This window comes from Lepisosteus platostomus, chromosome 9 (genome assembly GCF_059453375.1).
Source record: "Lepisosteus platostomus isolate fLepPlt1 chromosome 9, fLepPlt1.hap1, whole genome shotgun sequence".
Taxonomy (NCBI): Eukaryota; Metazoa; Chordata; class Actinopteri; order Semionotiformes; family Lepisosteidae; genus Lepisosteus; species Lepisosteus platostomus.
Window position 1 is genome coordinate 5945048 of NC_142619.1, and position 25353 is coordinate 5970400.

The following is a 25353-nucleotide window of genomic DNA, read 5'->3' on the forward strand; positions in this document are numbered from 1 at the left end:
CCAGCGTTAGGTTATTCTGTAACGTGCACAGTATGATAGAAATCGTGCCAAGTCAGCTTAGACAAACTCGTAAAGAATAGTCTGTTAACATTTCAAAGAAATCGGAAGCTAAGAAGTGTTCAACTGTAAATGATACTGAGATTAGACGTTTTCTTTTTCTCGTATGAAAAAACTAGGTTAGGAATACGTGGGGTGCTTAAAATGTGTTATTTAATTTTCGAAACTCAGATAAAGAGGTATCACATGCTGAGTAATTAGTGTAAGGGTGTTTTAAAATATTTTTTCCGTGTATTTTGTAATCAATTCTATTATTCTGTGTAGGAGCTTTATCGGATACAATACTGGCTTTTCTTATAGCCTGTGATGACCTCCTTATACAGTGTGTACGTTATCTTTACTGTTCATGACAAAGACGAAAACAAAAACACCTTGATTGCAAAGCGGAAGTGACAATTGAATTTCTATTTAAAAAAAAAAGCCCTGTACCTACAAGTTTTACAGGAACTTAGTGATGGAGTCTGTCTGTTTCCACCACTGTTCTACAACGAAAACCAAATATTCTCCTGGTGTATTTTGCAATTCTTGAACATGCTGTCTTCATCCATCAAAAGGTGTTGCACTCCTTTAACAAAGTAGTCTTTTCGGACTCACCGACCAACCATGTTTTAGCTTAAAAATGAAAAACCGTGACAGGGGTAGTACTTGACTTAGAATTTCACTTATTCTACTCATTAAGAATACATTTTCAAATGTGTTTGTTGTACTGAAATCGTGATGTATACAGGATGCTGATATAATTTGCTGTATGTCTGTGTGACGTGCCCTACTCTTCACCCTGATGGTTAGCTGTTGTTAACCAGCACCTTGGTTAGCATGATGACTTCTGTGCATCGAGGGCACGGAGCTGTGTGGTGTGGGAGCCGTCTTCTGGACCGGAGTGTAGTTTCTCTTCCTAAAGTGCTCTTTCCCCCTCAGACGTTATAGCATCTTAGCTCTGCCAAGTCTGCACACCACCGAGAAAGAAAGAGTAAAATGAACAAAAAAGTAGTTCCCTTCTCCAACTTGCTCTTCTCTTTATTAATGTTTTTTATTGAAATTTCTCTCTTGAGGCAATTTCCCAACTCTTTATCAGTTTAGGTCTGGTAAACGGACCTCAAAATGCAGATTTTATCAGTATGAGACCTAGCAAAGTTCACCATATTCAAGCTAAGGCAAAAGCATGGTTTTAGAGCCCATTGCCCACAAGCACTTTGAGACACCTTCTACATGTATACTTTTAGTATGCAGTTCTCCTACGTAGTATACAGTATGTTGCCTCTGTGATCAATGCATGGGAATGTTGTTAAGAACTTGCTGGGGTGACAGACCTCTAATGAAAAGTGTTGGCGGCGCTCATCTATCATCTATCGTTGGTTTACAAACCAACGCTCCAGTATGGAAGCTGGGCACTATGTGCTGCAGGAGCTGCTGTGCATCGAATGAGTGATTAAATCAAAGTCCTGCCTACTTGACCATTAAAAGATCCCATGGCACTGTTTGAAAGCACAAAGGTGCTAACCTGCATGTCCTGGCTAAATTCCACTCTGCATTTCCTAATAATCTGCATTAATTAATAATAATAGTAATATAGTAATAATGTAATGCTTACACTTATATAGCGCTTTTCTAGACATTCCTCTCAAAACGCTTTACAGGTAATTGGGATCCCCTCCACCACCACCAATGTGCAGCCCCACCTGGATGACACTGCGGCAGCCATAGTGCACCAGTACTCTCACCACACACCGGTCTCAGTGGGGAGGAGAGCAGAGTAATGAATCCAATTCAGAGATGGGGATTATTAGGATTTTTAATGACCACAGAGAGTCAGGACCTCGGTTTCACGTCTCATCCGAAGGACAACGTCTTTTTTCAGTATAATGTCCCCGTCACTGTCACTATACTGGGGCATTAGGACCCACATGGACCGCAGGGTGAGCGCCTCCTGCTGGCCCCACTAACACCTCTTCCAGCAGCAACCTTAGTTTTTCCCAGGAGGTCTCCCATCCAGGTAGTGACCAGGCTCACACCTGCTGAGCTTCAGTGGGGCTGCCAGTTGTGAGTTGCAGGGTGATATGGTTGCTGGCAGTTGAAAATACTGAAGCAGTTTCTCAATTCTTCACCTGATCTGACGTGCAGTGGGGCTGCTGATGCATAACAGCTGTCGAGCGTCACCCAGGTGTGTGACGCACTTCAGTAATGGATAAAATGGGTCTCCTTTTGTGTTTATATATGTATGACACTCTGGATGCTTTATAAATAGTGCACCCATCCACTTTCTAACTGCTTCATCCCTCTCCTCTGCCCTTTCTCCCTCTAGTTCAGACAGAAGCCTGGAGCTCCTACTATAAATATGCCTTACAGTGTGTGCCGGCCATTGGAATGGTCATTTTTAGATTTTGACCGAATATATCAAATGTAATGTTACAGTACATCCATCAATTTTCTACCCAGTTAATGCAATGGGGGAGCTGGAGTCTATCCTGGCAAGCAGTGGGCGCAAGGCAGGGTACACCCTCGACAGGATGCCAGTCCCTCAGAGAGCACACACTCACACTAGGGTACATTTTCTCAGAAGCCACTTAATCTACCAGCATGCCTTTGGACTGTGGGGGGGGGGGACTTGAGCACCCGTGGGGAACATACAAACTCCACACAGATAGCTCCCCAGGTTTGGAATTGAGCCCAGAGCCCCAATTCCAGCAGCAGTGCTCACTCTGGGATCCTTTGGGGGTGAAAAGCTGAGCATGGGACACCACACTGATAAACAGAATAATTAACAACATGAATACATTTTCAAACAGTGAAAAGAGGACTGCCTTGTAGTTCACATTAAAGAAGGAAGCCATGCAAAGCTCTTCTGCTCTGGGGAAAAACAAAACTGTGAACTTGGCACACCTCAGTTTAATGTGCTCTAACCCACCCGACCAGTTTAAAATACTGTGTGTATTGTGTAATCAAACTCTTCCTGCAGGGTTTACTGTATAACTGGGAGAGATTCAGATTTTCCACCCAGTTCACTTTTTCGCCCTCTGTGGAGTGTGGTTTGTGCTGAAATTGTCTGCTGTATCTCAAGGTTTTGGGCCCTGTGTCCCAAAATTGTAAAGGTTATCGCTTTATCGCAAAGGCGTAATTTATGAACAGAGCGAGCGGCTCACTTTAGTCTCCAGTGAGGACTGTTTAATTACTTACAGAGTTTAAAATTACTGTCCCAGGTCTCCATATCCTTAAAACGTTTTCCTTTAAAATGTTGGGTTGTGACGCGCTTTGCTAAAATGGATCTAAAACTGTTCAAACGTGTTGATAGTGCTTTATCATTTCCACATTTGTTCAGAACTGACGCCAACAAACAGTTTTATGATAATCTAAATTAAATCATGTCTCTACCCTTTTTATACATTTCTTATGCACACTATGTAATTTACGATTTACATATGGAAGATGTATGGTTTCAGCTATCTATATTGAATTGGTATGTACAGTAGTTGTTAAAGGATATATAATTGTTATATTGGCGTCTAATGTCGTCATAAATTTTCTTTTCATATATTGTCCAGGTTTACAGTTGTGCACTTTAAAGCACAACTGACAGCACACTTTTTGTGTTTTAAATATGTGGCTCTTACAACAAGGATCATCAGAATAAGTTACTTTTATGAGAAAATAGATAAACTGCCGGCAAGTGGCTCATACTCGGCTCAAAATAAATATCATTTTATTTGCTCTATATCTGATAAATGTAATACTGTCACTCAGTGGAAATGGATTAAACCTAACCAACCGTTATACAAATTAAAGGTTTGCTCATGCCTTTTTGAATTTTGAATTTCTGTCTTAGTCATGCTTACAGTAATGCTAGTTTTATACTATTTAATGCTGCTGTTGGTGATCTGGTGCTATTTATTTTGGGTTTGTGGTTTTTGTAAGTAATGCCTTTGCTGTCTTCTTAAGGCTACTCTGCTTTCTTAAGCAAAATGCTAATTTTATGATTGAAGCAGAAATGCAGTTTTCCGCATTCAGTGTTATTGTGGATGCCAAAGGATCACCAGCATCTGACAAAATACATTTGAATGAAATGTCTAGTGAGGTATTCAGATTTTACAAAAACAGAATCCGGAAGTCATTGAAACACGTTTTGTAGTTTTTTTAAGGCATAATTGAAGACCTTCAAAGGTATCTAAGTGGTATCTGGCATTATTAAAGTTTTTTTTTTTAAGGAAAACTTCATAAGCATTTAAGTGACATTGGAGAGTAGCGACTTACTACTGCATCTTTCGAGCTCGATTTTAATGATCAAAGCAGAAGAACCTAAAATATCACCAGCTGCAGACCTGGTCAGAACATCTGACTAAAACACACAGTTATGTGTTCAGAATTAAAAAACAAATACCGAAATAATTGCAACACTATGCTGATCTCATTTAGTAGTATTTTTACCTTTTGTATTTCTGACACTGTTGTCCATTCTTCGCAATATCTGGCAGAATTCGAGACGGGCATTTCAGTTAAAGTGCAAAGCGGTTGTTTTCTACCGCATCATTGAAGCCCTAATTGGACATTCAGTATGATAGCAACAGCTGCACATCAGAAAGAACTCCTAGTCAGTCCTTCCAGTTCACTTGTTTGTGCCTCAACAGCTATCACACTCCATGGTGTGTGTTGTCTTGCCTTATTTAAAATGTGTCAGTTTGTCACAATAATGTGACGCTGGTGGCCGTCAGGCTTGTGTTCCAGGGGGTTAATATTCACATTTCCCCCAGTTGTACGTCTTTTCAGCCTTTGTTTTTCACCAAACATGGACGGCAAGCTGTTTTTTTTTGGCCTCTGTCATGTCGTGTCATGAACAGGCCATAGTGTTTTTGTGCAGGCTGCGAAATTGCAGTTGTGTGTTCAGCACGAACGACTATGGAAAGCAATTGAAACTGGATATACAAATGATTGTGTGTGTTCCTCTTTCCCTGGTGGGTGATGTTTTAACTGCTATCTTTACTGTGGTGTGTATATAGTACAATGTTGAACAAAGGAGAAGGATTTTTTTTCCCCCAGGTGTATAAAAAAACACTTCATCACAACTTGTTCTAGTTTGAGAGATGCCGATGAACTGAATGTGCTCGTTAGATTATTTTCCTGACGGTCAGCTGAAAGTTGCATTCTTTGAAAAGTTCTAATAGGCAGCGCGGCAGTCTGGAAAGAGAGATAAGTCAGAATATTTCTTTTATGTTAAAGAAAAGAAAAAATCCTTTTGATCTTCAGGTCGTCAAAACCAAGAGAAAATATTCTTGTCTTTTTTAGAAATAATATATTGTATCCAAAATAACATAAAAACGGGGTTATTTCAAACGGGGTTATCGGAAAAGACAAAGACTGTTTTGTGGAGCCCTGTAGCTCTGAACAATGCCTGTGTTGAGGATCCCTATTGTTTTTGTATTAATGAAATAAAAATGTTCTTGTCGTTCCCAAGTCAAGAACTGCTGGGTTTCACTCACTGTTGCGGTTAACTGTCTCATAGCAATGATGCACAGAAATGTTTTCCTAGTTCCTGTTTTCATTTGTAGAAGTTTTAATTTCTGTTGATTTCTTAGGCGGGGTAGCAGTTTTTCTTTGGTGCCTGTGATCACCCGAAAACAATGATTGTGCGACTCACTGCTTATGCCTGAAAGTTAAACATAGTGTGTTGCTGTGTGTTGCTGTTTCTTTTTCTCTGTTTCTTTGGCCATAATCGCAGCATAATGCAAAGGGTGTTGTACAAACTTTTCTGAGTCACTTTTCTAACTTCATCAACAGTATACAGATGTTTTTAATCAAGTGTTCTCAAAGGCAGTGGGCCTGGTAGCAAACCCTCAATTTTCTTTAATTTAATGCATCTCCATAAGCAAAAACTGCTCATAATGTTGGTTTTACACAATTTTTAACTGCTCCATCTTGGAAGCTCCTGGACTGTTGTATGCAGTCAATACCCTAATACTGGCTACAAATCCTAGTAAAGTGATTTTTATTTTTCAGGGTGACCAGATGTATCACGTGCAGTTTTTTTAACCAATTTCAGTGGTTAAAAAAGGGTCAGTCTGGTTCTTTGAACTAAATAAATTGAGTTTCATGTACCTGAAAATAAACTGGTGGGCAATCTGATACATTTGGTTTGTTGGTGCGGCTTTATCTGGGCACATTACACTAAATTAAGTAAAAAAAAATGGAGGAGAATTTCAGTTATGTTCTACAACACTCCAAAAGGCTTAACCACAATTTCAGTCACTTTTTTATTTTAATTTTGCTACAGTAGGGAAGTAACATTTCTAACAATTGCACACGCAATTACTCAGAAACCAAAGTTCTATAAAACGGTGCTATAAAACAGTCCATAGAAGTGTAACCTGTATGTCAGTTCCTGCTGTTGTTTAAGAACTGTTTTTCTATATTAATTTTTTGTGCTTTTGTATACACTTCTTTGTTTCTTAACTCTCACTCCGCCTTTTATGTGTCTTGAATGACAGCTGGCTGGATATTTCTAAATTGAAAAAGGACTAAAATGGTGTGTGAGCAGAAACAGAACTAGTTTTGGAGTGTGCCAAACTTAAATGTTTAAAACATGGCAAACACAGCGTCAGGAGAGGTGAGGCTATCTCAAATTCAGAGTCATATGTCAAAAACACTGTGTCCTGAAGGAGTTTACAAAGCACAGTGTTGTAATTCAGCATGAACTTAAAATTTTCCCCTGGTCTTTACCAGTCATGGCCTCCTAATTATCCCCATCTCTGAATTGGCTTCTTATGCTGTTTTTTTATAAGGATTCCCCATTCCTTGTAAAATGAGTGGAGTGTCCAGAAAAGCGCTAAATAAGTATAAGGATATTATTATAACTGAAATGTTCAGTAAGAAAGCAGGGGGCACAGGAAGATTAAGGTCTTCAGGGAGAATTAGCTAGCTGTATGCTGATTTGCACAGCATGTGTTTGCTTGATGCGTTCCTCGTCTTAAAAGGAATAGCTTTTGTGTTGAATTAATTGTTCTCTCTGTGTTCAGACAGGTGCCAAACTAGAAGTTAAGGTTAATCGGGGATGTTTAAAGTTTAAAGATCAGAAGGCAGCGGAGATGTGTTGCACAATTAAGACCTGACCAAAGTCTCATTTATATATCATTTATGGTCAGCAGCTGTATCACTCTGTAACTCACAACTGGCAGCCCCACTGAAGCTCGCTGACGTGGCGACTGTCTTGAATGTGTCTGGGAAAAGTCAAGGGGGGAGGGCCATGATGGAAATGACAAGCGACCCAGGGGTGTGATTGTCTATATTGACATCTTTAACATTTTTAAATCCTCCTTCTTGGTAACAGAGCACAATTTAGATCTCGCAATGTGATAGTGTTATCGAATACAGATATTTGATAATGGAGAGTGTGCAGTACAGTACCTAATTCTTCTCTCATAGGTGGAAAAAAGGTACACTAGATGTGGAACTCCCACCTTTTAAACATCTGAAAACATTAGAAAGCAGACCACTGTTTTGTAGATGAAGTTTTTGTTTTTATAGATTAAGTTAAAGAACTTTTACAGTATGGAGAGGCTGGCTTGAAGCATTTTGCGGGTCTAAACAGCATTTGCACATTAATTCTGTGTGTAGCGATTTCGGAGAGCCTACTGGTTAATCTCGGCAGCAGTAATCCTATATTAATGCTTCTTTGTCTGAAGTTTATAAAAACAGGATAAATCACGCAGGAGGTATTTGGTGCTTTGGTGGCAAACGCTAGTTTGTTTTGTTATCCAGGTTTCCTTGAAAATTAGTTTTAAACTAAACCGTGTTATGGCACTAGCCTGTCTCTTTCTGCTCATACTCAAGCTTTGCTGAAAAATCACAACAAGTTGTGCCCTTCTTGGATCTGTCCTCTTCCTTCAACTTTGCTAGGACACTTTATAAGGTAGATGGTAAAGCATTCCTAGTATACAGCAATGTATGTATGGTTTACATTCTGAATTCTAGACCCGTACATACAGCTGTGCGGTATGTATGTTATGCACTGTTCACATAATTAGTATAACTATTCAGGTAACTAATGTTACACTTTTGCAATATATAGAAAACATTGTAGTTATAACATTATAGTCACTGTTCAGTAATTGCTGTAAAACTAATTCACCTTGCACAAAGACATCAGCATCAGAACATAAATCCATAATAACACATTTAGGCAGATTTGGCAGATGTTTCTTCAAAAAAGCGTGCCTTCTCCCCTCTCATAGAGTCCACATGGGCATTTCATTTCAGCTGACGCAGCTACCCACCTGAACTATTTCATTTCAGTTACCTTTAAAACAGTGTCTGCTTCTAATATCGTCTGAAATCCTTGTAAGTTTACTGCGATGCACATGATGCTAATAGCTGTTTTCTGTAGGAGACCTGTATTCAGAATCCTCCAAGGTATCGATAAATACAGCCCAATGGACTTCTTCAAATTCACCAGCGATACATGGACCTACAAGGGGAAACATGCAATCAAAAGTGAGAAGAGGAGGCACTTTGAAGCCAATATCTTGGTTTCTTTCAAGAAACAGCTGGATGAGAATCCCATGTTTGACCGAACAAACAAGCTTAAAGGGCCAACTGGTGTCCTCATGTTACTTATGGTCTTAAGTCTTCGCTGGAACGGTGCCCATGATATGTATATGAGGTAGCTTGGTGATGTTCCTTGCTGCTGACACTATAATTCTTGATCGCGACTGTCTGACAATAGGAAAGAAGAGGAGTAGGGAGATCTTAAGTCTTGGGCCGAGAGTATACCACAAATATGTTTCTTGGCGCCATCCCATACAGAAAGCCTACCTAGAAACAGTGTCTGCAGTGTGACATCCTTTGTAGACCTTGGGAGGGGTGCAGCTTTGAGAGCTAATATGGCCATTGGCGGTGACACTTGGCTCGTGTGAGCTTGCGCTGTAACGGACAGAGAATAAACAAAATTGAATAAGTCACCTGCAATTCTGCCACGTCTCCTGTGGGTGGAGACGCCACTTTGTCCCAGGCCTTAACAGGACATCCGCCACCCTGGAGTGTTTTATGCCATAGATGTGCGCTCGAGTTAGGCAGCCTGAATTGACAAGGAGGTGCCAGACTTTCCACAGAATCAGCACCGCCTGCTCTTCTGACCTCCTTGATAAAGAGGACTTATCAGTGCCAGAGTCGCTAACGAGCAGGTGGAAGAGACTTAGGTTCTATGTGTCGGCTACTGGGGGGGGGAAACAGTGTGAAAATACAGGGTTTCAAAAATGTTTCACTGAGTGGGAAGAGGCTTAGTCCTAATTTTTAAAATGTGTTTTCTTTGACCTTTGTCTTTCCTGTTTCTAAGCTCTGTGATTAAATTTTGGACCCAGGTGTCCTCCCTTCTCACAGCCGGGTGGAACGGCTTCTTTTAAGCAATAACCGCTGTTGTGAGAAGCCTGAATACAGCCTGTGCCTTGTGCGTTGGTTTTACCCAGCTTGGGGACAATTTGCACATTGTATAGCTGCAGCTCACTGAAGCAGACGACACTCTGGGTTTCGAAAAACGCTGCCGAGCGCCACTGCACAGCCAAGCTTTGGGCGTGTTTGACTGACTCTGTGTCCTGACAGTAATGTGGGTTTCATGCGTTTTCAATTGTTCACATTTCTTCCGGTGTCGCAAACTGGCTGGATTAAAAAAAACAGCAAGGGCGTGACGAAAAAGGGAAAGCATGCATTTTCAAAATGTTTCAAGCGGGGAATTAGGTCAATATGTATGGACTGCCAAGGAACAAGTAAATAATAATATGAAACTTTGTTTTATATTGCATCTTCTCAAATGGCTTTACAGGAAACAGTAAAGAAAAACAACAACTAAGATTGGAGATTAAAAATTAGCACAAATAAACAGAAGGTTTTAGGATGCAGTAGAAGATAAAGAGGGACAGACGTAGCCATCAATCAAATAAAAGCTTTTACAACAAAGAGTCTGGATTTGAAGTGCTCAGTGTAGGTGACTCTTTGATATTCTTGGGGATAGAATACCAGAGCTTTGGAGCACAGCAAGAGAAGGCCCTGTCACCCATAGTATGTAGATGAACTTGGGGGCAGACAGGAGACCAAAGTCAAACAAACGAAGGTTGCAAGGTAGGGGAGTAGGAAGATAATTCAAACAGGTACTGAGGTGCCGAGCCACATCGTATAGGTGACCATGAAGGCTTTGAATTGATACGAAACCTGACTGGAAGCCAGTGCAAGGACTCCAGGATAGGAGTAATGTGATCGCTTGTACACACCCTTGGCCAGGATTCTGACTGACAAAGTCTGGACATAGTGGTTTGTTCAGAGTGGATTTACAGTAGACACCCCAGCGAGCAGGGAGTTGCAGTAATCAATTCTAGAGAAGGCACATTTTACGATAATCCCATCCTGAAACATAGCAGAATTGCTGTTGTTGTACCTTCTTCAACACAGAAGACTCTTCTGCTGTATATTGACCCGTGCCAAGAAACTGTCTGGGGTTTACCGTGAATTAACCTTTGCTTGTTCCTAGTTTTTATAATCTGACTTTCCTTTAATTAAATTACTTCATGCATTGTTGCTTTGTGAAGCTGATGTGTATTCATGGTATAAAGGAAGACAGCCAGCATGTCTTTCTTGTGCAGATTTTCTCTGCATCGCAGATAGGTGCATAAACTCTTTTGCCAACCATACAGGTGACAACGATGGTAGATCTGTTTGCTGCGGTAGAGGTTTGTCCAGTGTGCACAGCTGGGAATCATGAAATCCGGTCCAGTTCTGGCACTGGTGCCTTGTACGCCGATATTTCTGTTCTCACTGTGTCATTTAGTTTATGTTCAATTCCTGTGAACATGAGTAGTTTAATTGCAAAATCAATTCCACGGTTGTAAAACCACCTTATAAAATTAAACATATGCCCGCTGGCCGCAGATAAAAGGGAGATGAACACGCACAAGTACAGGACGAAATGTCTCTCCTTCTTTTCTCTTAGTCAGATGGAACTTAACAGCGCTGTGCTTCTTTTATTCTCCTCTGGTCCATTTCCCATCTCTGTCTCTTTTAATGGCAGCGTTTTAAATTCTCTTCCTCGCGCCCTTTCTCTCCCCTCCAGCTCCCTGTGGATCTGCCAGGAACTGGAACTTCATTTCTGTCTGAGCCTCTCCTCTCCCCTTTCTCCCTCTAGTTCTTACAGAAGCCTGGAGCTCCTACTATAAATATACCTTACAGTGTGTGCCAACCGTATTCCTAGTCATTAGAATAGTCATTTTTAGATTTTGACCTAGTACATTAAATGTAATGTTACAATCCTTCCATCCATTTTCTACCCAGTTAATGCAATGGGGGAGCCGGAGTCTGTCCTGGCAAGCAGTGGGCGCAAGGCAGGGTACATCCATCAGAGGGCATGCAGACACGCAGCAGGGTCAGTTTTCCCTGAAACCAGTTAACCTACTGGTATGTCTCAGCACCCGGAGAAAAGACATGCAGACATGAGGAGAGCATGCAGTCTCCACATGCCCTGTTATAATACATCTGATTTTTTATTTTTATTTTTATTTACTGCGAGCTCCTTGCACCCCGAGATTTTCTTTCTTGTTACTCTCGCTTTGTACACTGTATAACTGTAACATGCTGCACATTTTCACTTGGGGGGGGGGGGGGGGACTTGGATCAAGGCAAAATGAGCTCCCAGAATTCCGCTGGGCAGAGCATGAGGGAGGAGCTCGGGGACGAGAGTGTGCGTTTTTCCTCCTGAGCCAGTCAAATCGGCCATTGGCACAGCTGCTACTCCTCTCCTCTCTCCGGAAGAGAGGTCCGGTGTGCTCTCTCGGCCTGTGATGTTTACCCACACAAAGGTGATTAGTAACAAGGGATCTCTGTTCGGTTTTCTCTTGAGTTTGTATCTTCCTGTTGCTGTGGTCACTGTTCAAAAGGCTCAAGGTCATGTTTTTTCTTTTCTTCTTCCTTCACAACTGTTGTCATCGGGACCCCTGTTAATCAATTTTAAGCCGCTCTGATTTGGCAGAGACAGCAGTTCATTAATGGGGCTCTCCCTTATAACCCCCTGAATTTGCACAGAGGAATGGAGGAACACGCACATACTCCCCTGACAGGCTCGCTGTCGTGTTCAGTTTCCTTCTGACGGGCTGTTATCTTCAGGAGAGCTGGTAGGAGCTGAAGAAACAGAGCGGCTCTCCTTGTTAATCGCTACAAACTCACAGGTGCCTCGCAAGCCTCAGAGGTGCACTGCTGAGTGCTTAATTATGGGCAAGGTGTGAAGTCTTACAGCCGCCAGAGGCTTCACAAACCCTGATCAGGGACTACCCAATTTTATTTTAAATAAATCAAGAATTACGAGAAGCCCTCCCAACTGTTTCTCAGTTTCCGATGTATTTAAATTATGCCTATACATGTCAGCTGTTCAAGTTTTCAAAGGCCTCTGTGTGGAGTTTCAATTTGATCATTGTATGGTCAGCCAGTGACTGTGTCTGTTGAGCACATAGCAAAGAAGCAGATAGTAAACTAGTGTTTCTGCTATGGGCAGACATCCAGCTGTAAAAGAAAATTGCTGCGACTGTGATCAGAATATTAGAGAACTTTCCTTACAGTATCTATTTTTAATCTCCAGAACCATTTTAAAGGCTAAACTTTTATAGCGGAGTAAGTTATAAATGTTACCTTAGCAGATAATGAAATCCTGCCCGAGGACTGTCAGTAAAACTTTCATTTGGAAAAGGCTGATATATATACAAGTTTTTTATTTCATGGCTGCTTGGCACTCAGTTGTGTGTGTCCCAGTGGTATCAATACATTACATTCAGTCATGTTCGTCTTTGTGGTGTAAAATCTATTTTTGGCCTAAGCAATGTGCAGCCCCACATTTATTTATAATTATTATTTATTATTCAAAAATAATAATCGATTGTATTTGTGGAAGGACTTTAATTGTAGGTTGGGCGGCCATGCTGTGTTTTCTTGCTGGACGATATTAAATATACATTTCGCTGCCTCAGGCATGTTCCACATTTTTTCTTTCCTCTTCATTGGTGCAGTTTGTGAATCAAGTTACAGAAAAGGCTTTTGATTGCCTTTTTGTACTTCACCTTCCTTATTTGTCACAGTCGATGGCTGTGAAGTAGTTTTTTTTTTTTCGGTCCCGTTGGTAGCAAATGTCTCATTTTTGCCGTTTTGGAAATCTGGCATTGAGGGCAGAAGTGAATAATCCTGTGAGTTTAGGACTGGAGTTAAGTGGGTCATTTCACTGTATGGAATGCGGCCTACCTGTGGAGTGAGCGTGTGAGACTGCATTCATTTATACTGTCGGCGCTCGAAGGGACAGCAAATACAGCTGTTCAGTACGATATGGTGATATGGGGTACTTCATTCGGTCTCCCTCTTTCACCCTTTTTCTCTGTTTTTGTCTCCATCTTTATCTCCCACACTTCACCTCCTTTCTCCCGTGCCCTGTTTATTTCTCGCACCCACCACTGGGGAAAATTTTTTATTATTTCTGTATTTGGCGATACGATATCGCACCGCATATGACCGTTTCAGCAAGTCGGCACATTCCGTTTGTTTTGTGTTTTTTTGGCGAAAGACGGGGCATGCTCCGTCCTGCGAAGCAAAAACGAAATACGAAGCCCCTAGAGAAATGGAGCGGTTCTACAAACTGGTGTTGCCTCAGGTGCGTTGGTGGTAAAAAATAAAATCCCAGAAAGGATGGGTGTCAGGCTGGCTGAACAGATCCAGTGGAGTGAGAGACAAGGTCCAGGTGAGATGTTATGGATGTGGTGTGCAGAGTAACATTCGTTTGACTATTCTTAGATTGTCAGGAGAGACACTTTTAGAAGGGGTGGTAGGGAATCGTATTGCTTATCACTGTATTAAACACCCTTTATTGCTGTGTCAATCCCCCGTTCCTGATTGTGGGTGTATATTAATTTGTAAAATTTAAGAATTGCAACTGCACTGCATCTGCAACAAGTGCTGCTAAACACACCCAAAAAAGAATAGAAGTCATGCAGATCCTAATAAGTGCAAGAAACATGGCTTTTGTGTGTATTTCGCTTAACAGACCTTCCTAAAAGCAATCCTTTTTTTTTTTATTCTGAAGCGTTTACAGGAGACCGAGCCAGTGCACTGATGTAACAGAACTTAAATTAGAGCTGTCATACTGAGAGGGTTGTGCGATCGTCTGTCATTTGAACTCCTTGAACTAGGCGATCAGGGAGGGAAAAGAGTTCTGTGAACAGGACAAGATTATGCAGATGAGCAGAAACCGTAGGAAAGTTGAAGCAGAGTGCAGCGTTTACTTTCCGAGACCTTTGTGCAACAAAGGCTCATTTTTCAAAACTCGGGACGAGAAGTTGTGCTGACGTTGATGAAAGCTGGGTTTGCTAGTATTAAAATGGATTTTGACAGCAGTCAAAAGTATTTAGGGCTGTGAGAGACTTCTCTTTCTTAATGCAACATTATTCTGATAAAGGGTAGTGCACGATTTTCAAATGTGTAACGCTTTTTAGTTCACAAGATACGTTTCCGATTTATGTTTGGTTTTTTTCTTATAGGTGTGACAGATTCCCAGTGCTCTGTCAGTTATAAAGTATAGTATTTCATTTTCGTTCTAGTTTTGTTTATTAAAAATAGATTTCAGTTAACTCCAAGGTGTTCTGAATTTAAGATAGGATCACTTTATTGGCCTTATACAATTTCTTGCATTAGAAATGTGTCTTTTCGCAGACCCATGCTTGCTCTCCATGAGACATACAGGCACACAGACGGGGAGAGAGAAACTTGGGGTCAGAGCACAGGGTCAGCCATTGTACAGCGCCCCTGGAGCCGTTGGGGTTAAGGGCCTTGCTCAGGGGCCTAACAGAGTAGGATTCCTCTGCCAGCCGCAGGATTTGAACCTGCAACCTTCCAGCCACAGGCGCAGATCCTTAGCCACAGAGCCACAGCTCCGCATCTATAGAAGTATTTGATCCTAACTGTTATGTTAAGCTGTTTAATAATTTGCTATAATTTTACCACACCATGCAAGAACAAGGGAATTATCTGTGTGTTTACAGGTAGGGGATTTAAAACTTTTTGATGTTTTATAGCCGGTGCTCTTAATTTGCTGAAAGTAGTTACAGAAGCATGAATAGCAATCTTGACCCATGTGCACACATTTGCCCAGATCTCTCCAATAACCTTATCAACCAATTATGGCTCTTTGGTTTGAAAACTGCTGTTTGTAAGTGATCCCCAAGCAACTCGAGAGACCTTGAGCAAAACTGCCAAGACAAATGGGCGCAAATACCACCAGGGTAGTGTATGAAGTTGGTAGAGATGTACTGTACACAAACTTGTGACTTTATTTGCTGCCAGATATACTACTATATTAATATAATATTCAAAGGAGCTTCTACCACATACTGAATTCACAGGTCTGAATACTTAGGCAATCAACATATTTCAGGTTTTTTCTCTTTAGTGTTTGCTGATGTTTACTTCAATGCATCTTCCCCTAAGGGTCTTCAGTTTTGCGTATGCAGGTTTTGAATAAAATATTGAGTTTAACAAATATGCGTGCATCCTTTGGCCATTTCACAAACGTGAATTCTTTGAAAAGATGCTGTACTTCTGGCGGATGAAAAGCACTCATATGAATGCAGTTCATTCTTTTTTAAATCCGTCGGTGTCTAAACATTGCTCAAAGCCTTTGTTAGGAACTTGGTCAACATGAAAGATAGGCCTAGATATTATTAGATTTTTTTAAATATTAAAATGACGGTAATACACATCTCTTTTTTTTTTCAGGCTGCAGAATCGGGCATAGTGAAAATCAAGACGATAGCCTCCAGGAACACGGACATCCTGGCAGGTAGGCGTGAGAGCTGTGGCATTTCTGCGCAAGCTGGTGTGATTCACTCTGTTTCTGAAACAAGGCCCGACACACGCTAAGAGGAGACACTTAAATCCTTGTGAGCTCAGTCTCTTCAATAGAGCACAAGTCCTCTCTCAGAAACCAAAAAACAAACGCTTATTTATGTCGCCGGTAGTTTAAGTCAACCAGAAATGCCGTTTCTCATCGGTATTAAAGCAATGTTTTTTTTCTCGGTTATTTTGAACTTCAGGGTGAAATACACAGAGGCTTAGAGGGTCTTGACCTTAAAGGTGACCACTACATTTTTCTGTGCGGGATTCTTTTCTTTCTATCGATTCTGATCATCTTCCCACAAAAATGGATATTGCAGTAATTAAGTACATTAAATGACACAATGAGTTGGAAAAAATGCAAAAATAATTGTGTTAGCAATTCGGTGAAATGTCAGGCTTCTGAAAGCAATATACTGTAATAAGATAGAGCTTGAATGGTTTGTACCATTTTTTGTACCAAAAACCTATCATTCTTATGCGGTTTTTATTTTGAGGCCTCTGTGTTTTTGGTTGCTATTTATTTTTCTTTTGTACTTTATCTGGAAAAACAAGCATCATGCCTCCATTGAATTATGCTTCATGTGTAAGTATATCTGTGCATCCAACTTCCCTTGTAAATTGGCTTCAATGCTGAGATGCATAAGAAAACCTGATTTTATGAATGGAAAACTAGACACACAGAGTTTATTAAGCCAGCAGCTGTATCACCCTGCAACTCACAGCTGGCAGCCCCACTGACGCTCAGCAGGTGTGAGCCTGGTCAGTACCTGGATGGGAGACCGCCTGGGAAAAACTAAGGTTGCTGCTGGAAGAGGTGTTAGTGGGGCCAATAATAATAATAATAATAGCGTCCAGTGAACCAGTGAGCATGTGACATGTGGGCCAATTGCAGAGATTATCCCCCAGCAGTGCTGGTCAACATTTATACAGTTGGGTGCGCTGGACTGACTGAAGTAAAGTACCTCAGTCAAGGTACAACAGCAGTGTCTGCAGTGGAGACTTAAACCTAAAATCTATCAGTTCTGAGTCAGAGGCTTACTTGAAGCTCTGTATAACCCCCTTCAACTGCAGTTTTGCTGAAAATATACTGGGGTCTTTTGCCTCCAGTGGGTGAGGATAGGCAGCCTGTCTCCATTTCCAGCCGTGCTAGCACAACTGAAAAGCCATGAAATAAGTTAGCCCCTAACAATTTGATTTTTTGTGGGGGGGGGGGTAATGTTCTGGCGAGTATATCATCTCGTTTTCCACAGAAGTGAGAGTGCTACCACCGCAGGAAATAACAATCCACGTAATGACAGACGGTTTAGAGTTTGTTACCAGCGGCTAATATTCTGGTGGTCTTTTTTGGTCTGCCAGTGTGATCTTGTATCAGGCTAGTGTGGCTGTTGCAGCAGAACCTACGACAGGAGTAGTGTTTCAATATCAGAGTCATTAACCCTGCTTGGCTGTATGACATTTCATTTTTCACAGCCCTGCCACCTGCTTCCCTCTCTTACACAACCATGACAGGTAGCACACAGCGTTTTCTCTAACTGAGTTTTGAGAATCGTGATTCCTCTCAGTAATTCATGCAGTGCGTTAAGACCCAGGCAGCTGTAATTACTGTGACAGAGGGCACTGACGCAGAGGCATTTTAATATCTTTGTGTGCAGCATCCTGACATCATTAGCAACACTTATCTGCGCACTCTCTCTCCTTTCAACAGCTTTGACGAACGTGTTACACACTGGTTAATTATGAAGAACATTTTTCGGCATCTTCTCTGAGCATCTGTACTACAGTTCCTGCTACAAAGCTTTTTCATTCATCTTTGTGCCATAATTGATTGTCATGTTTCCTTTCTCACTGGGCATGCAGTTCTAGGCTCACCTTTGTAGGGGTTTTATATTTTATGTTTTAAATCCATCCTGCCATTCATTTTCTAACCACCTTATCCAAGTCAGGGCCACAAAGGGAGCTGAAGCCTATCCTGGCAGGGTACACGCTGGATAGAACACCAGTCCATCACAGGGAAAACACAGACACAAACATGCTTAATCCTGCCCTGCCACGCTAATCCTCCATCCTACCCCACCACATTATTCCTCAGTCCTGCCCTGCCACACTGATCCTCAGTCCTGCCCTGCCACACTGATCCTCAGTCCTGCCCTGGCAGTGTGTAGCCAGTCGTGCACCTCTGCTTGGAGTACCCAGTCACAGCTGTGTGAAGTCCTGGCCCAGGCTTGATCTAGCATTGCCTGGGCCATATAACCCAACCTGTCTTCCCAGCCACCAGACACTGTTTAACACAGGAATGGGGAGCTTCGTTGTGCTTCTTTCTTTCCAGCGTGGTTAAGTGTCTCTTCATCTTCTTCCCAGCTCTGAAAGACAACAGCTCAGAAGTCGTTCAGCCGTTCCTCATGGGCTGTGGGACCAAGGAACCGAAGATCACTCAGTTATGCCTGGCAGCCATTCAGCGGCTCATGTCTCACGAAGTGGTGTCTGAGGTAAACCGAAGAACTATTCTTCCAAATATGAGTGGTAACACACACTGAAGAATTGTTGTATTACTTATTTAATAATAATAATTCCTTACACTTGCCTAGTGCTTTTCTGGACACTCCACTCAAATTGCTTTACAGGTCATTGGGAATCCCACTTCCACCACCAATGTGCAGCCCCACCTGGATGATGCGACAGCAGCCATAATGCACCAGTACTCTCACCACACATAAGCTATCAGTGGGGAGGAGAACCATTTCATAAATGGGGATTATTAGGAGTCCATGGTTGGTAAAGACCAATGGGAAATTTGGCCAGGATGCCGGGGTAACACCCCTGTTCTTTTCAGGAAACACCCTGGGATTTTTCTTGTCCACACAGAGCCAGGACCTCGGTTTTGCGTCTTATCCAAAGGATGGCATCTTTTTACAGTATAAGGTCCCCTTTGCTATACTGGGGCATTAGGACCCACACAGACCACAGGGTGAGCGCCCCCTCCTGGTCCCAGTAACACCTCCTCTGGAAACAACCATAGCTTTCGCAGGAGGTCTCCCATCCAGGTACTGACCAGGCTCACACCTGCTGATCTACAGTGGGGCTGTCAGTTGTGAGTTGCAGGGTGATATGGCTGCTGTCACATTAACATGAGGAAGTTGTCATATAAGGGGTTATTTGTAAAACATTTGATCTTTCTGTATTTGTGCTGAGTAAATCAATTTAAGTAAGACACCTTGAAGAGCTGTGGGGTATCGTAAGTTAGTAACACATCAGGCTAAGTACTGTTAGCGTTCAGTTCCATGACACGTTCACATTGCTGAATGGACATGTTTAGGTTTAAAAAGAAAATAGAGTTCTCTCTTAGCACCTTCTGGAAGTGCTGTGAACCTCTGCAGTTAGATCAAGACATGCTTTCTCCTGGATAGTTGCTTCTGTGCACCCTAAGAAAGAGCAAGTGGATGTTCTGAGCATACCAGCAGAAAAGACAAGGAGAGAGCAAAGAATACCATGGGCAAGATTTTACAAATAACCTCCCAAAAAGCCTGTTTATCCATAAACACAAATGGCCTGGGGTGTTTGAAAGAGGCTCTTTGACAGTGCAAACATGTTATTGGCAACTCCCTGCTTCGAGCTTTTCATTAGAGCTTTAGCTACGGTCTGCTGCTCCCCACTTTTATATAACTCTGGGGTTTAGGAACACAGCGCTTTTCTGTCTGACAATAGAAGTCTAGGTTATAAACAAACCAGGCCTTTTCCATTCGCATTTCTTTCACTCAAGCCCAGCACGCATGTGGACAGTCTTCCATGACTGTGTTTTCTGTATTAGAAATGCCATTTTTGTTTTATTCCTGGTAAGTTCTGTGGGGCTGGTGATGTACGGCCGGTGCTCACACCCCTGGTCTTGAACATCACAAAATTCCAGCTCTGCGCAGCGCCATATTGCCATCTTGCAGTGCGATTCAGAAAAAAACGTTCTGCGGCCCTATTACATTGTAAACAAGCAGGCTTGTGAAGATGTCTCTTAAAATCCAGTAGAAATATTGCTCTAGACTTAGAGATGGTTTCGTCATCATATACAACTTACTTGTTAACACTGTGTGAGGATCACTTTGGGACATTTCTGTGGTGAAATTTCTGCTGCACAACCTGTACTCACTCACTCGTACATCGCATTACACTAGTCATTCCAGGAACTAGTGAGCAGAAAGGGCCGCATTGCGTCACAGTTAGTTGGAACTCTCGCTAAGACCAGCGGTTTGCAACGAAATGATGTCATTGTCCCATTTTTCTGTAGCGCTATTTCTTATTTGTTTCCCAATCTTGTCATCTGTATTTTGGCTTTGCTCTGCTAGTTTACTGTGTCATGTAGCTCTCTTGACAGGAGCAGGTAATAATAATAATAATAATTGCTTACACTTATATAGCGCTTTTCTGGACACTCAACTCAAAGCGCTTTACAGGTAATGGGGACTCCCCTTCACCACCACCAATGTGCAGCATCCACCTGGATGATGCGACGGCAGCCATAGTGCGCCAGAACGCTCACCACACATCAGCTATCAGTGGGGAGGAGAGCAGAGTAATGAAGCCAATTTAGGGACAAGGCATCCGAAAGCTGATTATGAAGATCGCTTTGGAACATGGGCAGGAGGGGAAGACATCTAGCCTTTTAGACTGCTCTAAAAATCCGCTGAGCAAAATTGTGCTCCACCAGTTTTTTTCTCTGGCTCATTCTCAGGAGTATTTTCCTAACGCAGTGCATGAGAGGAGCTAATTCCAAGAACCCCCCACCCCCAAAAAGGGTCACATAACGCGGATTAATGATGGTGAGAGTTTAAACTCACTCTTAGTGAATACCGGTCCAGGAAGACTGAGATAAGAGATGTGTGTGGATGTATTCCTAAAAGCCAGTAAGAACCACCTTCTAATAATTATCATTAAACCCAGAGTTGTTTATTGCCTCAGTCACAAGCAGGAATCTCCCCTGCAGAAATGCTATCATTGGAATTAGCGATTTCCCCCGGTGACTCGGGAGCTGCCTGCTGAGACTCTCGAATGCTGTCAGGCGCCAGTGGAACTGAAGAGTTTTCTGTGTGGGTGACTGTGTGGTTGCAGGCTGCGGCTGGAAACATTATCAACATGCTGTGGCAGCTGATGGAGAATGGGCTGGAAGAACTGAAGCTGCTGCAGACCGTCCTGGTGCTCTTAACCACCAATACTGTGGTCCACGATGAGGCACTGTCAAAGGTATAGTGCACAGGCCCGCTCGAAGGATATATATATATATTTTATATTTCACTTACAGTCCTAGACTGAAAATGGTTGCTGTTTTGAGGCTTTGTTACTTTCCCTCCACTATTTACAGCCCTCTGAAACCCACACACATTTGAATTTTGTAATGCGGCCAGTCACTGTTCACATACATGCTGTTTTATGTGCAGGCCTCGTGCTTGCCCAGCTGGTGATGCTGGAGGAATAATAAAAAAAAACTTTTGTAGCATGTTGTCCCATCCCAGAGGTCCCCAAACAACTACACATGTAGGAGGGGACTCGGTTCATCCACCACTGCTGTGTAGCTTCTCATTGCATTCTTACTGTGAACAAGAAAAAAGGCCATCTTAAATTTTTCGGCAGAAAACAAAATAAAAGAATATTTATGTGAAACAGTTTTGTCTAACCGTTCAACATTATTTTCAGTCAACTTGTATTCTTTCAGTTTTCTGAAATATAACAGGGCCGCTTGATATCGTGTTCATTTATTTGCCTTGACCATGAAATGTGCTCACAGGGAGCGTTTTTCTTTCTTTTTTCCCCCTCCCTGCATGCAAACAACATTCTGGGAAAGGAATTGTCCCTCTCAAAAGAAAAAGAGTGGGGTTATTTCGTGTCAACAAGCAAGTTTTTTTAAAAAAACGGCGTGTTTCTTTTCTAGGCGATTGTGCTGTGTTTTCGACTGCACTTCACCAAGGACAACATTACTAACAACACTGCCGCCGCCACTGTCAGGCAGGTCGTCACGGTGGTCTTTGAAAGGATGGTGGCCGAGGATGAGCGATGCAAAGGTCAGGGTTCATACTGGGGGGGCGGAACTCCGTGACATCAAATAAATTGCCTTTGCCAAGTTGCTTATGTTTTGAGATACCAGTGAAACTACAACTTTTATATGCTTTTGTACGGTGGCAGAGTGGTTAATGTTGCTGCCTCACAGTACTGGGGCCCTGGGTTCAATTCCAGCCCTGGGGTGTTGTCTGTGTGGAGTTTGCATGTTCTCCCCAGGTTCATGTGGGTTTCCTCCAACTGCTCCAGTTTACTCCCACAATCCTAAGACATGCCGGTAGGTTAATTGGCTTCTGGGAAAACGGGCTCTGGTGCGAGTGTGTGCCTGCCTGTGTTTGTGTCTGTGTGTGGTCTGGAATGGGCGCTGGTGTCCCACTCGGGCTGTATCCTGCTTGCGCCCGATACGTGCCGGGATAGGCTCCGGCTCCCCAGCGACCCTGAACTGGAAGAATCAAGTTAGAAAAAAGATGGATGGATCCTTTTTTATGAATGCACATCAGGATCTGGTGTGAAAGATCACGTATGCCAGTACCTGAATAAAACTACATTATTCAGTCATTATTCAGAGCCATGTTTTAAGATTTAGGTTTAAGAAAGAGATTTTGAAATATTTAGTTGAAAACTCCCTGTTGGGAACATTTATGATCTTTCTGCAGGGACTTGCTTTATTGTCATTTTGTGTTTTTTTTTTCTTATTTCAATTGTAGACTGAAATTATGTTGAAATTAGGGCTGGGCGATATGGCCAAAAACATTATCACAATAAAAACTTTCATATCAGTCGATATCGATAATTATCACGATAAATGTCAAATCATTATTTCTTTCAAGTTTAAAGGCAGATTTTTTCTCCTGAGTGAAAGTTGAAGAAACCAGACAGGTAGTTGGTAAATTAAATAACTCTTTATTTTAATAACACAACAAACACTTGCCAAACAGCAGAAACATTAAACAAATCTGTTAGCTGCCCGGTCTGCAACACGCACGCTCACTCGCGCAGTATTTTTTGTGCCCATGCGCAAAGCATAAACATATTTATCGAACTTTTGTTAAAATTATATCGAGGAAAATTATATCGCGATAATTATCGTTATCTAATTATCACCCAGCTCTAGTTGAAATGTATATGTCCCATCAGTTCTGCAAGCTTAGTGGATTATTTGGCTTAATTTTTTTAGCATTGGTTATGTACCTGTAAGGACTTATCCTTTGTTTCATTATGCTTTTTGAAAATCATAGAATTGCCAGAATTGCAGCAGGATAGTTGACACTTCTCTAGTATGTACAGTGCAATGTGGACTTTAATGAGCAAATTATCAGTGCCTTGGTTTTACAGTTGTGAAAAAAAGTTTGTGAACCCTTAGGAGTTATATAGATTTCTGCACGAATGTCTCCAAAAATGTGATCTGATCTTCATCTAAGTCAAAATAATAAATAAAGACTTATTTGACAAACATCACACGCAACATTTTTCATTGCCATATCTTTTTGAACACATTGCTTACACAATCCAGGTCATTGATGGAAAAAGTATGTGAACCTTTAGATTTAGTAACAAGTGGAACCTCCGTTATTGGCAATAACTTCAATCAAACTCTTTCTGTAGCTCCTGATCAGACCTGCGCAGCGTTTAGGAGGTATTTTGCCACAGATAATCCCAAAGGCTTCTCAAAAACGTTTTCTCACAACTGTAAATTCCACCCAGAGTTCAGAAAAAGGATAAGACGGGTGTGAAGGGCCGAATAGCGCCTAACGGTGTTCAGCTAGTTCAGTTCTCTGAGTGAGAGACCATGACTAAAATGGTAACTCCCCCTGTAGGTATTATGGAACAACCTCCTCCAGTTCAAGGAAACAGCAACCGGAGGTCATTCAGCTCCCTGAGGCCTTGTGCTAAGGACGCGTACATGTTGTTTCAGGTAAATAAATGCTGTTTTGCTAAAAAAGTTGTTTCTTTGTATTAAATCGAGCAGCTGTTTTTACATCCGCTTTTGAACTCCTCCCCCGGAGATAGTACTGTGGTCCATTCCCGAGTCCCACCGTTTCCACAGATGCTATCCAGATTTGTTTTCACACAGGAACAGCAACTTAACGCCCTGTATCACTAGAGCCTGGCCAATGGGTAGCCACTTGGAAAATGAGAAGGACCACCCAGATCCAGTGTTTTCTCGGGCCTGGCACTCATTTTGCTTCAACCTGCAGTAATGGTCATTATATGTGGAGTTTGCATGTTCTTGTTTCCGTGTGAATTTTCCCTGGACGCTCCCTTTTCCTCTCCTCACCCAGAAACGTGCTGGTGGGTTTGGTGGCAACTGTAAAATGAAATTTTTCAATCTTTTCCATCCCCACAGTTCGCATCCACAAATCTGAGCGTTTAGCAGTAAACCAGCCCCCTACTCTCACACATACATACATGTTACCAACGCAATCACATTATTATAAACAAAACTATTTCATTGCTTGATCTGAAGTGGCCTCAGGGTGCATAGCTGCCTTAGTATGGCAGGAATCAGACGTTTCTCTGTCTTTGTTTTTTCAGATTTGAAGAACTGAACTCGCACCACATGCTGTTCCCCTGTGAACAATCTTACAGCGTGGCCCCTGTCGAACGTGCATTATGCCTCTTTGGTTACTCCCCAGAACTAATACATATAATCTGTCCATCCATTTTTGAACTGCTTCATCCAATTTAGGATATAGGGCGCAAGGCAGGATACACCCTGGATGGGATGCCACTCCATCGCAAGGCGCACACACGGACAAGCACACACTCACACCAGGGCCAGTCTTCCCAGAAGCCAATTAACATGCCAGCATGTCTTTGGACTGTAGGAGTAAACTCAGGCAAAAATGGGGAGAACATACAAACTCCACGCAGATAGCTCCCCAGGACCAGAATTGAATACAGAGAGCCAGTGCAGCAAGGCACAAATGCTAACCTCTCTGGCACCATTAATATATATATATAAACGTTATTTAATTCCGTTTTTTATTTTTCTCATATGTGGCTTTTCTGTCACACCACTTTGCCCGGACACACCATCTGAGAAACGCTATCCTACAGTTTCCAGTCGAGGATGACTGGACAATGGAGGATGACAATGGCATGAAGGGATATAGAGTGAGCACAACACTAGAAGAGAGTGTAGGAATACTCCTGAGAATGAGAGAGAGGAATAGGTTTCAGCCTTCAAATTCCTCACAAGTGTATTAGAGAAATTGGCTGCTGCTGTCAGAGAGCTGATTTCTCACTACAGAAGAGACTACCTCAGAAGAGAACGGTGTCTAATCCGATAGTCGAAATCAATACATAGTGAAGTAAACTGTCTATGGATTCCAAGGAAAAGCGACTAAATTTTATCAAAGTTTCCGTAAT

At 42.1% G+C, this 25353-nt stretch overlaps 1 protein-coding gene across 4 annotated transcripts in view; it reads left to right on the forward strand.

Annotated features, from left to right (window-relative positions):
• mon2 (MON2 homolog, regulator of endosome-to-Golgi trafficking) overlaps positions 1 to 25353 on the forward strand; it is a 71022-nt gene that overhangs the window by 1165 nt on the left and 44504 nt on the right. For all 4 annotated transcript variants that reach the window (XM_088646684.1, XM_088646685.1, XM_088646687.1 and 1 more), the window contains exons 2-6: positions 15826 to 15889; positions 18304 to 18431; positions 21040 to 21171; positions 21857 to 21986; positions 23799 to 23896. In XM_088646684.1, the coding sequence (XP_088502810.1) occupies positions 15826 to 15889; positions 18304 to 18431; positions 21040 to 21171; positions 21857 to 21986; positions 23799 to 23896 (552 nt within the window). The remainder of the gene's footprint in view (positions 1 to 15825; positions 15890 to 18303; positions 18432 to 21039; positions 21172 to 21856; positions 21987 to 23798; positions 23897 to 25353) is intronic.